Source organism: Muscardinus avellanarius (assembly GCF_963383645.1).
Source record: "Muscardinus avellanarius genome assembly, chromosome: 5".
In the NCBI taxonomy this organism is placed as follows: Eukaryota; Metazoa; Chordata; class Mammalia; order Rodentia; family Gliridae; genus Muscardinus; species Muscardinus avellanarius.
This window is the reverse complement of record NC_137790.1, coordinates 4372776-4388354: the sequence shown is the minus strand read 5'-3', so window position 1 is coordinate 4388354 and position 15579 is coordinate 4372776. Positions and strand designations below refer to the sequence as shown.

The following is a 15579-nucleotide window of genomic DNA, read 5'->3' as shown; positions in this document are numbered from 1 at the left end:
AAATAAATATTCCTTCCTCTAAGTTGTATAGTCAGTTACTTTGGATTATAGCAGTAGAAAGTTGACCAAAACAGAAAATAGAACCAGAGGACTAGGGTCACTGCTGTATTTAATCCTGATCACATGTTTTATGAGTCTTTGAAACTGGTTTGTGAGAATAAGTTGAAAGGGCCAGAATGTGGCTAGAAAGGTGGATGGTAGAGACTCTGCTCAAGAGAGTTCAGAGAGCAAAGAGGGTGCCATTAGAAAAATGTAGAGGCTACACATGTTACATTCTGGGGGAAAAAAAAAAAACAAAAACTTATGGGCATTTTTTCCACCACCTGAAACCTTGTGTGAGGCTAGATTTAAAAATGGTGGGCTGATTAAACTGGTTGGGGAAATCTCAGAACAGCAAAGTATCTAAACTGCATTATAGATATGTATGCCCATCTTCAGCAAATTGCATACCAAATCTGGAGAGTAGAAAGCGAATCAGAGACTTCGTAGACTTTCAAATTTGTCTAAAACTGTATGTGTAAATCTGTCTTGTGTCCTTTTAGAAAATGTATTCAGAGACTACATAACATCCATAACATCCTGGATCAATCTGTAACACCAAAATGATATAATTAATTAATTAAAATTGGAAGTTACATTTTATCCTTCAGGCTGTGTGTTTTAATAGTAGGCGTTCCAAGCCAGGCGTGGTGGCGCACGCTTGTAATCCCAGAATTTGGGAGGCTGGGACAGGAGGATCACAGTTCGAGGACAACCTCAGTTACTTAGTGAGGCCCTTTGCAACTCAGTGAGACCCGGTTTCAAAAGAAAAAAGAAAAAATAGGGCTAGGGTTGTAGCTCAAAGGCATCATCTCTCTGGACTCCAGAGAGATGATGTTGTGGAAGAAAGTAAGATAGATAAGAGAAAGGAAGAAGTGGTGGCCATTTGGAGGTGGTAGGCATGAGAGCCAGGGCCAGGGGCAGCCAAAATAGAGGTGAGCCCATAGGCTGTGATTGAAAAGGACCCAGGACCCATGACTACATTTTCCTGCCAGCTGTCAATCTCAGTGCTGGTGTAATGCTGGCTTTGACCTGTTTCAAAATGGCCTTGGGATTACTTAAGGCCTTCTCCCCCTTCCTGCTCTTGACCATGGCTTCCACCTCCCATGACGTGAACCCAGAGCCTTTGTTCTCCTACTTTCTCTGTTTCCCAGCACCATAGACCAACCTAACACCGGCTAAACCTCTAAATCTCCCAAACTGTGAGCAAATAATATTCCTTCCTCTAAGTTGTGTGGTCAGTCGTTTTGGATTACAACAGTGAAAATGTTGACCAAGACAGCTACATATTAAAAACTGGGGTTGAATCAGGCATGGCAGCCTGCACCTCTAGTTCCAAGTACTAGGGAGACTGTGGCAGGAGGATCCCTTGGGACCAGGAGTTTGGGGGCCAGCCTAGGTAACATAGCCAGGTCTTGTGTCCTTTTAGAAAATTTCTGGGGGTATACTCAGTGGTAGAGAATGCATTAACATCCATAATACCCTGGATCGATCTGTAACACCAAAATGATATAATTAATTATAAAATTGGAAGTTACATTTTATCCTTCAGGCTGTGTGTTTTAATAGTAGGCGTTCCAAGCCAGGCGTGGTGGCGCACGCTTGTAATCCCAGAATTTGGGAGGCTGAGACAGGAGGATCACAGTACAAGGACAGCCTCAGTTACTTAGTGAGGCCCTTTGCAACTCAGTGAGACCCTATTTCAAAAGAAAAAAGAAAAAATAGGGCTGGGGTTGTAGCTCAAAGGCAGAATGTCCCTGGGTTCCATCTCCAGTACCACCAACATATATATATAAGTTCAACTATAGCACTGACTAAATTGATGGAGTCACAGTTTTGGAGCGCTTCCCTTCTCTTCCAGGGTCTCTTTCTTATTTTGGATTTAAATTGTATTATGCTTGTCAGATGACTCTCAGTTTATAGGGCTGGGATTTTTATCAGGGTTGGGGTCAGGGTAGCAGTGGCCACTCCTTGATTAGAATCCTCTGGGGATCTTTTCCAAAACAAACGGTCAACTTCCTCACCCTCATTAGCTGGGGTGATCAGAACGGTGGTAGTTCTGGAGTGGTGGGTCTTTGGGAACAGTTCCCAGGTTCTTCTCTTTCGCTGCCCCTGCATCTCTGTACCTGAGAGTCGCTATGCCAGTCTCAAGCAGAGCCAGCCAGAGGAGGCGGAGGCTGTGCAAGGTGTGTGGGAGCTGGCTGCCGGGGACCTCAGCATGCTCCTGGAGCAGAGACTGGGCCCATAGCACTTCCGTTCCCTCAGCGTGGCCTTAGCTAGGGTGCTGGAGCTAGGAGAGTAATGGTGCCAAGTAGACAACGCCGTTGTCTCAGTGTCTCCAACGCTTCTGAAATACCAGCCATCTCTTTTTATAGACTGAGACTTTTGGCACCCAAGAGCTGTATCGATTTCAGCTTGTACAACTTGAAACACTCGTGGACTGGAAAAGTGAGCTCACTGCGAGTTTTTCTCACTGTAGGTTGAAAGTGGATCATCTGGTAGAGACGTGTGCTTAAAAATAGGGATGTTAGCTGTTAAGAACAGAGTTTTAGAGAGAGGCCTCCACTAATCCACTGAGAATATGGTCAAAGATACCAAAGCCAGGCTCCCCCAAAGACAAGGATCAGGCCTGGTTCTTCATTCTACAGAAGAGAGTACTGAACCCCCTAGATGTTCGGTGGTTTCCACAGTCACAGAGAAGACTAGCCCTGGCCCCAGACTCACTGTGACTCCAGGGTGTTCTTCCAAGTGAACCAGCCTGTGCAGAAGGCATCTCAGTCCCAAATTATCAGCCTGGTGAAGCAATTCACTTTCTTCTGTATGTTATAGGGGAAAAGATTATTACAGGCATTGGAAAATATGTCTCTCCCAGGCACTCATGATGAACCAGGCCCTGGCCTTTTGGGAGACAACACAGAGAAAACACAATTAAATGTTAACCCAACACATTAAAAGGAATATAAGATGGGCAAGGTGGTACATGGCTATAATCTCAAGTATTAATTCCTCCCAGTACCTGGGAGACTGAGACAAGAAGATCATCGGTTTCAGGCCAGCCTAAACAACCTAGCAAGGACCTCAGCAACTTAGACCTTGTTTCAAAATAAAAAATAAGTAAGACTGGGGGTGTAGCTCGGAGGTACAGTGCCCCTGGGTTCAATCCAAAAGAGGAAGAAGGAGAAAGAGAAGGAGCAGGGAAAGGAGAAGGAAAAGTAGAGGAAGGAGAGGAGGAGGAGGAGGAAGAACAGCAACAACTCAGTTACAAAGCTTTGACCTTGCCACACACACCGTGCTAGGTGCTGGACATCTGTCCTCTTGGCTATTCTCCCCTTAAAACCATGACCTTTAAGAGCTATTATTACTCCCATGGAGCAGTTAAGGAGACTGAGTGTTAAAGGAGGGAGTTAAGATCCTTCAGATCACACGGGTCACAGTTCAGCCAAGATCACACCATCCCACCTCACTAGGAAGAAGGACTTGGAGCCAGAAGTCTGGCCCCGGAGTTCATCCCCTACCTCCTCACTGTATATTATGGTACAAGATGGTTCATAATAGACAATATAAAAGGTGCAGTAGTTAATATATAGTACTTAATAAAAAATGAGCACAACAGAAGCACAAATATAACAAATACGTACAAAATACAGTGCACAAAATACAGTGCTAAGTATACAGTACATAATATGGTACATAACATACAGCACATAGATCTATGTCATATTCATAATATACAGCACATAAATCTATGTCATATTCATAATATATAGCACATAAATTTAATATTAAAGATTTAAATCGTCGGGCGTGGTGGCGCACGCTTGTAATCTCAGCATTTGGGAGGCTGAGACTGGAGGATCGCGGTTCGTGGACAGCCCTAGCTACTTAGTGAGGCCCTCTGCAACTCAGTGAGACCCTGTTTCAAAATGAAGAATAAAAAATAGGGCAGGGGGTGTAGCTCGTAGGTTGAATTGCCCCTGGGTTCCATCCCTAGTACTGCAAAAAAAAAAAAAAATTGAAATCTGCCTTACGTAATCCATGTACAGACCACCCAGAGAATGGCGCTTCTGAGAACTGTCCTCCAGAAGCAGTGTTAAGCCGTCTTTCCTTTAAAATGCCGTGTGGTTCATTTGCAAATGTGAGGCGACAGCTGTTCCAGCTACTGCGGGTGTCTGGCAACCTGAAACTGGTGCTGTCTTTCAAGCCTTTAACAGAAAACACGTACCTCTTCTGACTCCAAAGCAATAACACGTTTGTTGAAGAAATTTTTATTTCTTGGAGATTTTTGTACATTTATTACTCACACACAGCATATGCAAAAACGAATATATATCAACTCTGGTATTCAGCGGAACAATACAAAACCAATCCCCCAGACCTGGCATGGCTGGGGTTGGAATTCCTTTTTTTAACCCCAATGTGATCCTATCCCATGAGTTGTTTTTCTAACACGCTTTTTAAATTTTTTATTAACATGTATTAATTGTGCCTCTTAGCGAGATTCGGCGTGACATTTCCGTCCACCCATATCGCACACATCGATCGAGCCCAGTCTGTCTTTCCCACCCATCCCGATCTCTAGTGCTATTTTCAAACTGACTTTTTTTAGCCTCCACATAGGAGAGGGAGCATGTGGTACTTGTCTTTCTGTGTCTAGCTTACTTCACTTAACATAATGTCCTCCAGCTCTACCCATTTGCTGCAAATGGCAGGGTTTCCTTTTTCTTAATGGCTAAATAATACTCCATGGTGCCTCTAGCCCACATTTTCTTTGTCCATCATCTGTGGACGGGCATCTAGGCTGAGCCCGGATCCTAGCTACTGTGAACTGAGCAGCAGCAAAGCTCAGCGCGCCTGTCTGTGTCTCTTTGATGAGCTGATTCGCTTTCTTTGGCTGTGTCCCCGGGAGTGGGAGAGCTAGCTCACAGGGAGATCTATTTTCTGACCACCTGACTCTTTAGATTTTTTAAGTTGTCTTGTGCAGTACAGTCAGTATTACATAAACAGTGCATGCTGAAAGGGTGTGATTTGTTAAGTTCCTACTTACGTGTGCCCCGGGGCCCCGCCAGGACATCCTAGGTGGGGACACGCGCCTGCAGTTGTGCTCTCTGCCCCCCAGGCCCCGCTCTGCCACCCCCTCCCTGCCGGCAGCCCGTCTGCCTTCTGTGACTAGAGATTACTCTTTACTTGTTAGAATTTCACATAAATGGAGCCTCAGAGCATCTTCATTTCTGCCTGGCTTTCTTCGCGCAGCACGATTATTTTGAGATTCATCTGTGTCGTCCAGGGTGTCAGTAGTTCACACGTTCTTGTTACTGAGCAGTGCTTGATTCTGTAGCTAGGCCACAATTTGTGCGCCTCCTCACACCTGCCGATGAGCTTTGGCGCTGTTTCCAGGTAGAAGTGGGTTGTTTTATCACTGTTTTAAATAAAGCTACTGCAGATGCTTGTGAGCTGAAATGGGGTCATGGCCCAGTCGTCCCAGCATCAGCTGAAGATGCTGTAAGTGGAAAACGCATCCAGGTGGGTGCAGTTCTGCATGCCTTTAGTCCCAGTCCTTGGGAGTCTGAAAGAGAAGGATTGCAGGCTCGAGGCCAGCCTCAGCAATTTAGCAAGACCCTCTTTCAAAATGATAAATAAAATATGACTAGGGTCATACCTCAGAAGTAGAATACCTCTGCGTTCAATCCCTAAAATCAGAATTCAGAAAGAAGATAATCAAAGCCTGATACAGTAACTGTCTGGTCCATTAGGAAGAATGTTTTCCAACACCTGGTTTAGACATCTGTATGTAATATGATTATTAATATGATTGTGTTTAACCTGGCTTCTTACTCCAGGTTGAGTATACCTTATCCAAATCCCTGGGACTGGAGTATTTCAGATTTGGGGTTTTCATATTTTAGAATATCTACAGGTAACATGATGCGAGACCTTGAGGCGATGACTCGTGTCTGAGCTCGCAGTCCGTGTGTAGGTTCCATGCAGCCTGTGCACGGAGCCCAAAGGCCATTTCACAGTCACCGCAGGACCTGCGTTCTGACTGCCCAGCACAGGAGGGCGGGTTGCAAGTCTCGGCTTGAGGCTTTATTTCCGTTTATTTTTAGATTTTTCAGCATTTCAGATGTGGCGACTTCAGGGTGGGCGCGCCCAACTTGTTTTGTCTCTGGTTCTCCGGTTCTTTTACTGTAGCCTGTGGATTGCTTGGTCTGGTTTGTTTTCGTTTCTGCTCCTTTTTATCTTCTTGGCTAGTATATTAGCTGTAACTCTTGCAGTAGCTGCTTTGGGATTCACAGTGCCCATGTTTACCTTCTCCCTACCCCGCCTGCTCCCCTTCTCTTCTTTGTGTGGTCATTGTCGGGAGTTTTGCTTACATGTGTGTTATGTGCCACCGAGGATATGATAGGAGAAACTCTTGACAAAGGAGAAACCGTAGATGAGAAATAAGGCGAGCTAACTAAGGTGGACGTGAGGGGGAGGAGGGGCATCCTCTAATGCACATGATGTGCGTTCATAGACATATCAAAGTCAGCCTGGCGTGGTGGCTCACACTTGTAATCCCAGCTTTCGGGAGGCTGAGACAGGAGGATCTGGGTTCACAGACAGTCTCGGCTACCTAGTGAGGTCCTTTGCAACTCACTGAGACCCTGTACCAAAATAAAAATAAAATAGGGCTGTGGGTGTAGCTCAGAGGCAGAATACCCCTGAGTTTAATTCCCATACCAAAAAAAATAATTTAATTTAACTTAATTAAACAAAAAAAACGAGCCAGGCACAGTGACACATGCCTGTAATCCTAGCTACTAGGGCAGCTAAGACAGGAAGACAATGTGTTTGAGGCCAACCTGGACAACTTAATGAGACCCTGTCTCAAAATAAAATTTTGGAAAGACAAAGGGTATAGCTCAATGGTAGAACACCCTGGCTTCAATCTCTAGTGCCCCCTGCACACAGTTAATTATTTGTATTATCATCATTATCATTATTTGGCACTGGGGACTAAACCCAGGGGCATTCTACCTCTGAGCTCTCCCCCACCCCTTTTTATTTTGAAACAGGATCTTATTAAGTTGCTGATGGTCTTACTGAGTTACTGAAGCTGGCCTCAAACCTGCAATACTCCTATCTCAAACCAAAAATTCTGTTATTACATGTGCTAACATGCCCAGGTAATTTTTTTTTTTTTTTTTTTTTTTGTGGTACTGGGGTTCCTGGAAGCCCTTCTACCTCCGGGCTACACTCCCAGACCTATTTTTTTACATTTTTATTTGGAAACAGGGTCTCCTAAACCAGCGCGCGCGGCTGGCTTCGAACCTGCGCGATCCTCCTGTCTCCGCCTCCCAAGCGCGGGATTACAAGTGTGCGCCACCACGCCGGCTGCCCAGGTAATTTTTAAAAAGTAAAACTGAGCTGGGCGTGGTGGCGTGGTGGCGCACGCTTGTAATCCCGGCATTTGGGAGGTGGAGACAGGAGGATCACAGTTTGCTGACAGCCTCAACTCAGTGAGATCCTGTTTCAAACAATAAAGAGAATAAAAAACAGAACTGGGGAATGTAGCTTGGAAGTAGAATGCCCCTGGGTCACATCCCCAGTACCGAAAAAAAAAAAAAAAAAAGAGGGTGCTGTAGCTGACTGCGGTTACCATCTCTGGGGCTCTTTACTCTCTTATATAGAGCCAAGAACCCTTCCAACACCCCTTTCCTGTTCTTAAAGGACTTTCCTGTTGCAGATCTGCTTGGGATGAATTCTTTCCGCTTGTGTATGTCTGAAAACATCTTTATTGCATCTGCACTGTCGGAAAGATGTTTTGCTGGGTATAGAATTCTAGGTGACAGGATGGGTGTTTATACCGAGCACTTTGAAGGTCTTCTCTCTCACATTGTTCCAGACATTAATTCTGTAATGATTATTCTTTTTTTTACTCATGGGTATTATTATTTTTTTCTTTCTGCTTTTCAGAATTTCTACTTATCACTGATTTTCAGTAACTCACCAGGGACTTCTCTTTCATATTCCTTGCGCTTGGTTACTTTGAGCCTCTTGGATCTATGGGTTTACAGTTTCCATCAGATTTGGAAAGTTTGTTTTTGTTTTGTTGTTTTTTGGGGGGGGTTGTTTGTTTTTTTGTCTTTTTGGTTTTTTGCTGTACTGAGGATGGAACCCAGGTGCATTCTGCCTCCGAGCTGCACCCCCAGCCCTATTTTTTATTTTTTGTAATACTGGAAGTAAAACCCAGGGGCTTTTCTACCTCCGGGCTACACTCCCAGACCTGGGTTCCTATTTTATACTTTATTTGGAAACAGGGTCTCACCATGTTGCTGAGAGCCTCACTAAGTAGCTGAGGCTGGCTTTGAACCTGTGCGATCCTCCTGTCTCGGCCTCCCAAGCGCGGGGATTACAAGTGTGCACTACCACGCCGGGCTTTATTCTTTATTTTGAAACAGGGTATCACTGAGTTGCAGAGGGAGGACTTCCCTAAGTAGCTGAGGAAGGCAACGAACTGCGATCCTTCTGTCTCCCAAATGCTGGGATTACAAGCGTGCGCCACCCACCCCAGCATGGAAAGGGTTTTTTTGGCTATTATTTCTTCAAATATTTCTTTCTGCCTCCCACTTTTCCTCTCTTGTGAGCTTTCTAATGACACAACTGAGCAGTTTGCAATTACCCTAGTGAACCGATGTTCTCTCCGTTGGCGTTTTCAGTATTCTGTGTGTTCTGTTTTTTTCTCTCCGTTGCGTTTTCAGTATTGTGTGTTCTGTTTTGCATTGTTTCTATTGTGATATCTTTAGATTGATGAATCTTTTTTCTGCGGCTCCTGCTTTGATATTAATATCACCAGAGTTTTTTGCATCTTACCCTTTGCACCTGGGAATTTGATTTCGGCCTTTTCATCTTTCTCTGTCTCTAGCACATTTCCCATTTCCCATTTCCTGCAGCCTCCTGAGTTGATACCGTGAACACGAGTGCCCTGACATCCTGTCTGCTGAGCCTGGCATCTGTGTCCATTCTTGCAAAATTTCAGCCGATTGACTTTTCTTCACTATGCAACTTACTTTGGTGCTGCTTTTTGTGAACTAGAAATTTTACTTTCCTACTTCTTTGCACACTTGGTGCTATGGACCGGATGTTTAGCATCCTCCAAAATCTATATGTTGAAACCTCATCCCCAATATGATGGTATTTGGAGACGGCGCCCTAGGAAATGGGACTATTGTCCTTTCATAAAAGAGACCCCCACCGGGCATGGTGGGCACGCTTGTCATCCCGGCATTCGGGAGGCTGAGACAGGAGGATCATGGTTCGCAGCCAGCCTCAGCTACTTAGTGAGGCCCTCTGCAACTCAGGGAGACCCTCTTTCAAAGTAAAGAATAAAAAATGGGGCTGGAGATGTAGCTCAGAGGTAGAATGATGCCCCTGGGTTCCATCCCCAGTACCACAAAATAGAAAAAATAAAAAGAAAGAGAGACCCCATAGACATCCTTGGCCTTCCCTGTGTGAACCAGGAATCCCTCATTAGACATGCAATTTGCCAGGGCCTTGAACTTGGACTTCCAGGCCTCCAAAACTATGAAAAATAAATGTCTCCTTTTTGAAGCCACCCAATCTATGATATCCTGTGATAGCAGCCTGAATGGTCTCAGATACTTGCCAGTTTTTTTTTTTTTTTTTTTTTTTTTACTGGATGCCAGACATTGTGAATTTTACCTTGTTGGGTGCTGAATATTTTTTTTTTTACATTCTTAAAAATATTCTTGAGATTTGTTTTGGGGTGCAGTAGAGTTACTCAGATTCTGTGCTTTTTTGTCTTGTTTTTGTTTTTGTTTTTTGGTACTAGGGGTGGAACCCAGGGGCTTTTTACTTCTGGGCTATACCCCAGACCTATTTTTTTATATTTTTTTGGAAACAGGGTCTCACTCAATTGCTGAGAGCCTCACTAAGTAGCTGAGGCTGCCTTCGAACCTGTGCGATCCTCCTGTCTCAGCCTCCCAAGCGCTGGGATTACAAGCGTGCACCACCACGCCCGCCTTTGTCTTGCTTTTTGGCTTCCTTAGTTGGATTCACAGTAGTGTTCAAACTGATAAGGTTTTCCCCTGATGAAGGAAAGGCAATTCTTAGTGCCCTCCTGTCAGCCCTGTTCCTTCAGATCCCCCGAGGTGCTTCACTCCCTGGCTTTCAGCATCCTCTGACCAGTGCGGTCCTCCCTGGGGATCCACGGCATTGGTCCCACGACCTCAGCAGACGGCACAATCAAGATGTTCAGGTCCCTTCCAAAATGGCGGAGGTTCTGTTGGGGGTTGAGTCTGCAGATGCCAGAGGGCTGGACGCTCCGTGGGAGGCCCTCGGGGGCTGGGAGTCTCTCCAGGTGAAGCTGTCTCCTTACATGACTGCCCAGCAAGCTCTGGCAGCCACAGTGTCCCTGGACTCCTCCTGCCTCCTCAGGGTGTCAGCCGGCCTCACCTGCTCCCCTCCCAGGCCACCATTGGAGACTCGGGGCAGTGTCCTGAGGTGGTCCAAGGGCTTGCCCACGTCTTGCCCACCTCTTTTCCACATGTTTGGTCCAATGTCTTAGTTGCATGAAGGGGAGGGCTCATCTGACCCCTCTTACTCTGTCTTGTTGGAAGGAGAAATGGTTTGTGATTTTCTGTTTCTTTATGTCTTACTATACTGAGGAGCACTGACTCCTTTACACCAAACATGAATCCTTTTCTTCACATTCCTGGCTAAATCTTTATAAAGTAAACTTATAGAAACAATGTGTGTGCAAAGACATTTGCAACCTAAGAAAGTGTGTGTGTGTGTGTGTGTGTGTGTGTGTGTGTGTTTTTACCATAGAAAGGTTTCTTACAAATCCATAAGAAAATTATAAACATTATTATAAAAATATAAATAGAGTTAGGAGTAGTGGTGCATGACTATAATATCAACACGTGGGAGGCTGAGACAAGATGATGGAAGATTCTAGGCCTGCCTCAGCGACTAGTTGGGCTCTCAACAACTTAGCAAAACCCTATTTCAGAATAAAAAATAAAAAAGACCTGGGGTGTAGCTCAGAGGTAGAGTGCCCTTGGGTTCCATCCTCAGTAACCAAATATCTACCAGATAGAGTCTAATAAAGTTGTTTTACACAAACAGTGCCCCCATTCAAACAGCAAGTATGACACAGTCCAGCTTGGTTTTTTTAAAAAATGGACACACAGTAAAACTCTAAAATGTGAGTATTGATTATTTCTGACAGTTGAATTTATGAGCAGACTTTTATTTCCCCATGTTTCCAACCATAAGTATGTGTCGTCTTCGCGGTAAAGCATAGGGTCATTTTCAGTTATTTGAAATGTGTGTGAAACATGTGCCCCTTCTTGCCGTCAAGTCTCCTCCATAAAGGGCCAGGCACTAGACACATCAGATAGTGTGTGGCAGAGGGTGTGAGGTGCTGCTCAGCCACCATGGCCCAAGAGTGACCGCGGACAATGTGAAATGAGTGGACATGGCTGTGTTCAAGACCTGACGTTCAAAAAGAAGTGGCGGGCAGGCATGGTGGTTCACACCAGTAATCCCAGTCCTGGAGACACTGAGACAGGAGGATCGCAGGTTCAAGGCCAGCCTCAGCAAGGCCCACAACAATGTACGGGTCCCTGTTTCCAACTAGGGCTTGGTGTGTAGCTCGGAGGTAGAATGCTACTGGGTTCAATCCCCAGTACCCAAAATATAAAAGTTGCAGGCTGATTGGGCCCACAGACATCTTAGGCTGACCACTGCTGTGGACAGCAGTAGGTTCTGGGATTAAATGAGGGCCACATCCCTCTGTCCTTGGGGTGGCCTGCTCTGAGTACTGTTTTCTTTTCCCAAACACTTAGATATCATAGAAACCACACCAACCCAAAAACGTACCCTTTTTGCAAGAGAACCAAGGCTGTTTTCCATCATTTTCAGACTATTCTTTCCAGGTCATTATGCCATCCTTAATTTGACTTCCTCCTTGCCCAATCAAAAAGGATCGTGTTCAGCACTTTTTCAGACCTTGAAGCTGTAGCCATAGAAAAATTAAGTGCTTGGCAGTGTTATTTCCTGGGACTGAAATAGACATTTTTTGCAGTCATTAAGTACAGGAAAGATGGATAACGAGTCCCGTTTCCCTCCCTTTTTCCAAGTAGGGCTTAGGATGGCTCCCTCCTGAGGGGGAGGTACGCCAAGCCAGGTAAACGAAATCGACTGCACAGCCCCAGACCTGCTCTAAGAAGTCACGTCAGCAGTTCATCTTCTTAAGAGTCTTCTGTGAACATGAATTTGACGGTGTCTTTGTCACGAGCCGGCTCATGATCACGTGTTGCACTCTTTGGTCTGGGGTCCTCCAGACATTGCAGATGTGATGCGCAGCGCAGGCCTGGGCGGGGTGGGGCTGTGGACCCGTCTGCCCTAGGTGCTCCGGGAACCTGCGGAGTGTTGGATGCGCTCAGAGAGGGACCTTGGGGCGCAGACTGTGGAGGGCGGGCTCAGGATGGCTTTGCAAAGGAAAACCCAAGCTTTCTGCAGTACATCCCACTTGTCTCCCCTCTTGTCCGGCAAGAGATCCCACTAGCTCTTCCTCTTGTCCATGCTGTCCACAGCAGTGGTCAGCATAAGATGTCCATGGGCCCCATTAGCCTGTCTCTTACTTTTTTGGTACTGAGGATTGAACCCAGGGGCATTCTACCCCCGAGCTAACCTGTTTTTATTTTGAAACATACCCCTTCTATGTTGCTGTGGGCCTTGCTGAGGCTGGCCTCGAACCTGCAATCCTCCTACCTCAGCGTCTCCAGGGCTGGGATTGCAGGTGTGAGCCACCATGCCTGCCTGCCACTTCTTTTTGAACGTCAGGTCTCACTTGAACACGGCCATGTCCACTCATTTCCACATCGCCCGTGGTCACTCTTGGACACTTCACACATCCTCTACCACACACTACCTGAAGCCGCAGCACATACAGCCATCGCTACCGGTCACTAGCTGAGGTGTGGTCACCTGCGCGGCCCTGCAGGCTCCCAGGTAGCGCCAGGTGGCCAGCGCGGTGCATCCCCTACACCAGGAGGCTCAGCCTCTGCACACTGGATGCAGGAGCCTGGTTCCTAAAAGGACATTGCCACCGAGGTGTCTTCCTCTGCCCGCCGGGCTGTCATGGGGGCCCAGGCGCGCCGCGTGGGCAGGCCCGTTGTCCCCGGGTCTCTTCCGGTGCCCTGTGCTCGGGGACAGCTCGTCTCATCTCACGGCTGGGACTCTGCCGCTTCTGTCTCCACAGAGATTGCAGGTGTTGCGGTGTCTGAAATTTCCGGGCCCTTCTCCACAGAGGACATGGCCAGCAACTGCGTCCCCGCCCAGGTTTTCAATGAGCCCATTCTGTGGATCGTCTCCTACTCGCTCATGAGCGTGTGCGGGGCCATCCTCCTCGTCTTGATCTTCCTGCTTTTGATCCCCTTCCGGTGCCGGCACGCACCCCGCCATCCCGAGGTGGTCAACGACGAGTCCTCGCTGGTCAGGCACCGCTGGAAATGAGGAGCGGCTCTGAGCTCAGCCATCTTCAACTCAGCTCTCCAGAGAATAAAGCCATCTCGGGGCGGCAGGCGTGGGGATGGGCCGGGCTTCCTCCCGCGTCTGCTCATCCGGGATCCCGGCTCTGCCCCAGATGCCTTTCAGCTTTACTGTACCTTCGTTTTTCTTGATCTCAAAGCTTCCAATTAATTCTTCTTTCCTACTTCCAAGAAAAAAAAAAATGGTAGTAATAATAAAAACAAATACCACCTTGTTCTAAACCCAGAGTGGATTGGGCTTCAGGCTTTATGGGACTGCCACAAAAAAAAAAAATAATGATGATGATAATAATAAGCAAATGATGGCTAGGTTATCTTCTCTTTCTGACCTCTTGAAAACATGAATACAGATTGTTTATAACCCCTCTCAGCTGATGGGAAGTTTCATGTGTGAATGGCTTCTACAGGTATTTGGGGCCAGGTTACAGCCTGGGTTAGAGGGGCCAAGAAGGCTTTGGACAGCCTGGTGATGGCACCGCTCTGCCCTCTAATGCACGGGAAAGAGCCACAGCCCACCCCACCCCGAGGGTCTCCGTGCTCCGAATGGAGCCACAGCGTGCACAGACATCTCCATCCCTACTGCTTACCCTTCACCTGCCCCTCTGCAGGTGCAAACCCTCCTACTCTTCAAGGTAGAGTGGAAAGGGGACCAACTCCTTGTACCCAATACTCCTGGGGTGTTATTGGTGTAAAAGTCCAAATGCTACCTCTATGCCCAGGGTCTTGCGCCTGGGTGGCTGGGGAAGGGCTCTGTGCCTGCACGGGTGCAGGCAGCCTGGTGCCCCCTGTCACCCTCCCCCGCAAGGACCTTCATCCCACCAGCTGAGGCACAACAGGTGCTGACCTTGCATCCCCAGAGAAGTTCTGTTGCCAAGCTGGTCACAGTCACAGATTTCTTCTTACTTCAGATTAATAAATAGCGCCTTCATGAGAAAAGCAAATTCTGTTTCGCTAGCAGAGTTGTTTCTTGTTGCAAATCCTCTCTGGAAGTAGGCTGGATAGTCCCCCTGGGAGACAGGGAAATGGCGTGCATGGAGTGACTTCCACGTCCCACGCACTCCCAAGCCATGTGTCTCCCTTGGTTGGAGCCTGGGCGGGAATTTACCATCAGGACCAACCACATGAGCCTGTCTGGCAGCTGACCTTTGGCGTGCGTGGCACACCTTTGGTGACTGGTGTTGGGTAGCATCCTTATTTTAGGAAATCTCCACTTGCTGTTGCTTATCTGAGGCCTTTGCCAAAAAGCAGCAGAACCTCGAGCTCGACACAGCCAGCCTTCTGTGACCTGATGCCATTGGAACGTCTGAAGCCAGCCTCTCTTCTCAGTTGTGCGCCAAGTGCGATGTTCTCTTGGCCTTGCTCTTGGGCCGAGCAGAAGCAGCAGTGTCCTTAGTGTGCACGTCGGGCTGCTCGCTGGATGGATGTTTTTGCTCTGCTCGCCTGGACACTGGTCATGAAGAAACACACGCTGGTGCCAAAGACACAGGGCGCCACCCAGGCATGTCCCAGTGAGCTCAGACGCTCTCCACGGCCAGAGGAGATTCTGTGAGATTCTCGGGGGAGAAGAGTTGGAGCCGCATCTTGGAAAGATGAGAATACACAGAAGAGGTGCTCTGGCACATCTGTGTCTGTTGTCCACTAGTGGAGAGAGAATGATTTAAAATAAAGAGCGAACTTAGACGTCTCTGGAAGTGAATTCACATCTTACACTGTTGACCCATCCCTGTGGAGCCAGTTCCCCTCCACCTGACTGTGCCTTCTCTTTGCTGTGAAAAATCTGAACCCTGAAATCACAGGCTGGGATTACATGGCATGGCTCTTGTGGTGGGCGTGGTTTTAGGTGGTTGTGGCTCATCGGTGGGCGAAGCCACCTTTCCTTACTCCAGGCCCTTGTTGCATTTGACCTCTGAGCGGAGGGCGTTTTCTGCTGCGGCAGATCAACACAGGAGCCTAAACAGTCAGTCGCTTTCCAGGGAGGGTG

The 15579-nt window shown here is 47.2% G+C and overlaps 1 protein-coding gene across 2 annotated transcripts in view; it reads left to right on the top strand.

Annotated features, from left to right (window-relative positions):
* BACE2 (beta-secretase 2) overlaps positions 1-13563 on the top strand; it is a gene marked incomplete at both ends in the record, with an annotated part of 93054 nt that extends 79491 nt beyond the window's left edge. For both annotated transcript variants that reach the window (XM_080696197.1, XM_080696196.1), the window contains one exon: positions 13310-13563. In XM_080696197.1, coding sequence (XP_080552323.1) covers positions 13310-13563 — 254 coding nt within the window. The remainder of the gene's footprint in view (positions 1-13309) is intronic.
* Positions 13564-15579: the final 2016 nt, after the last annotated feature.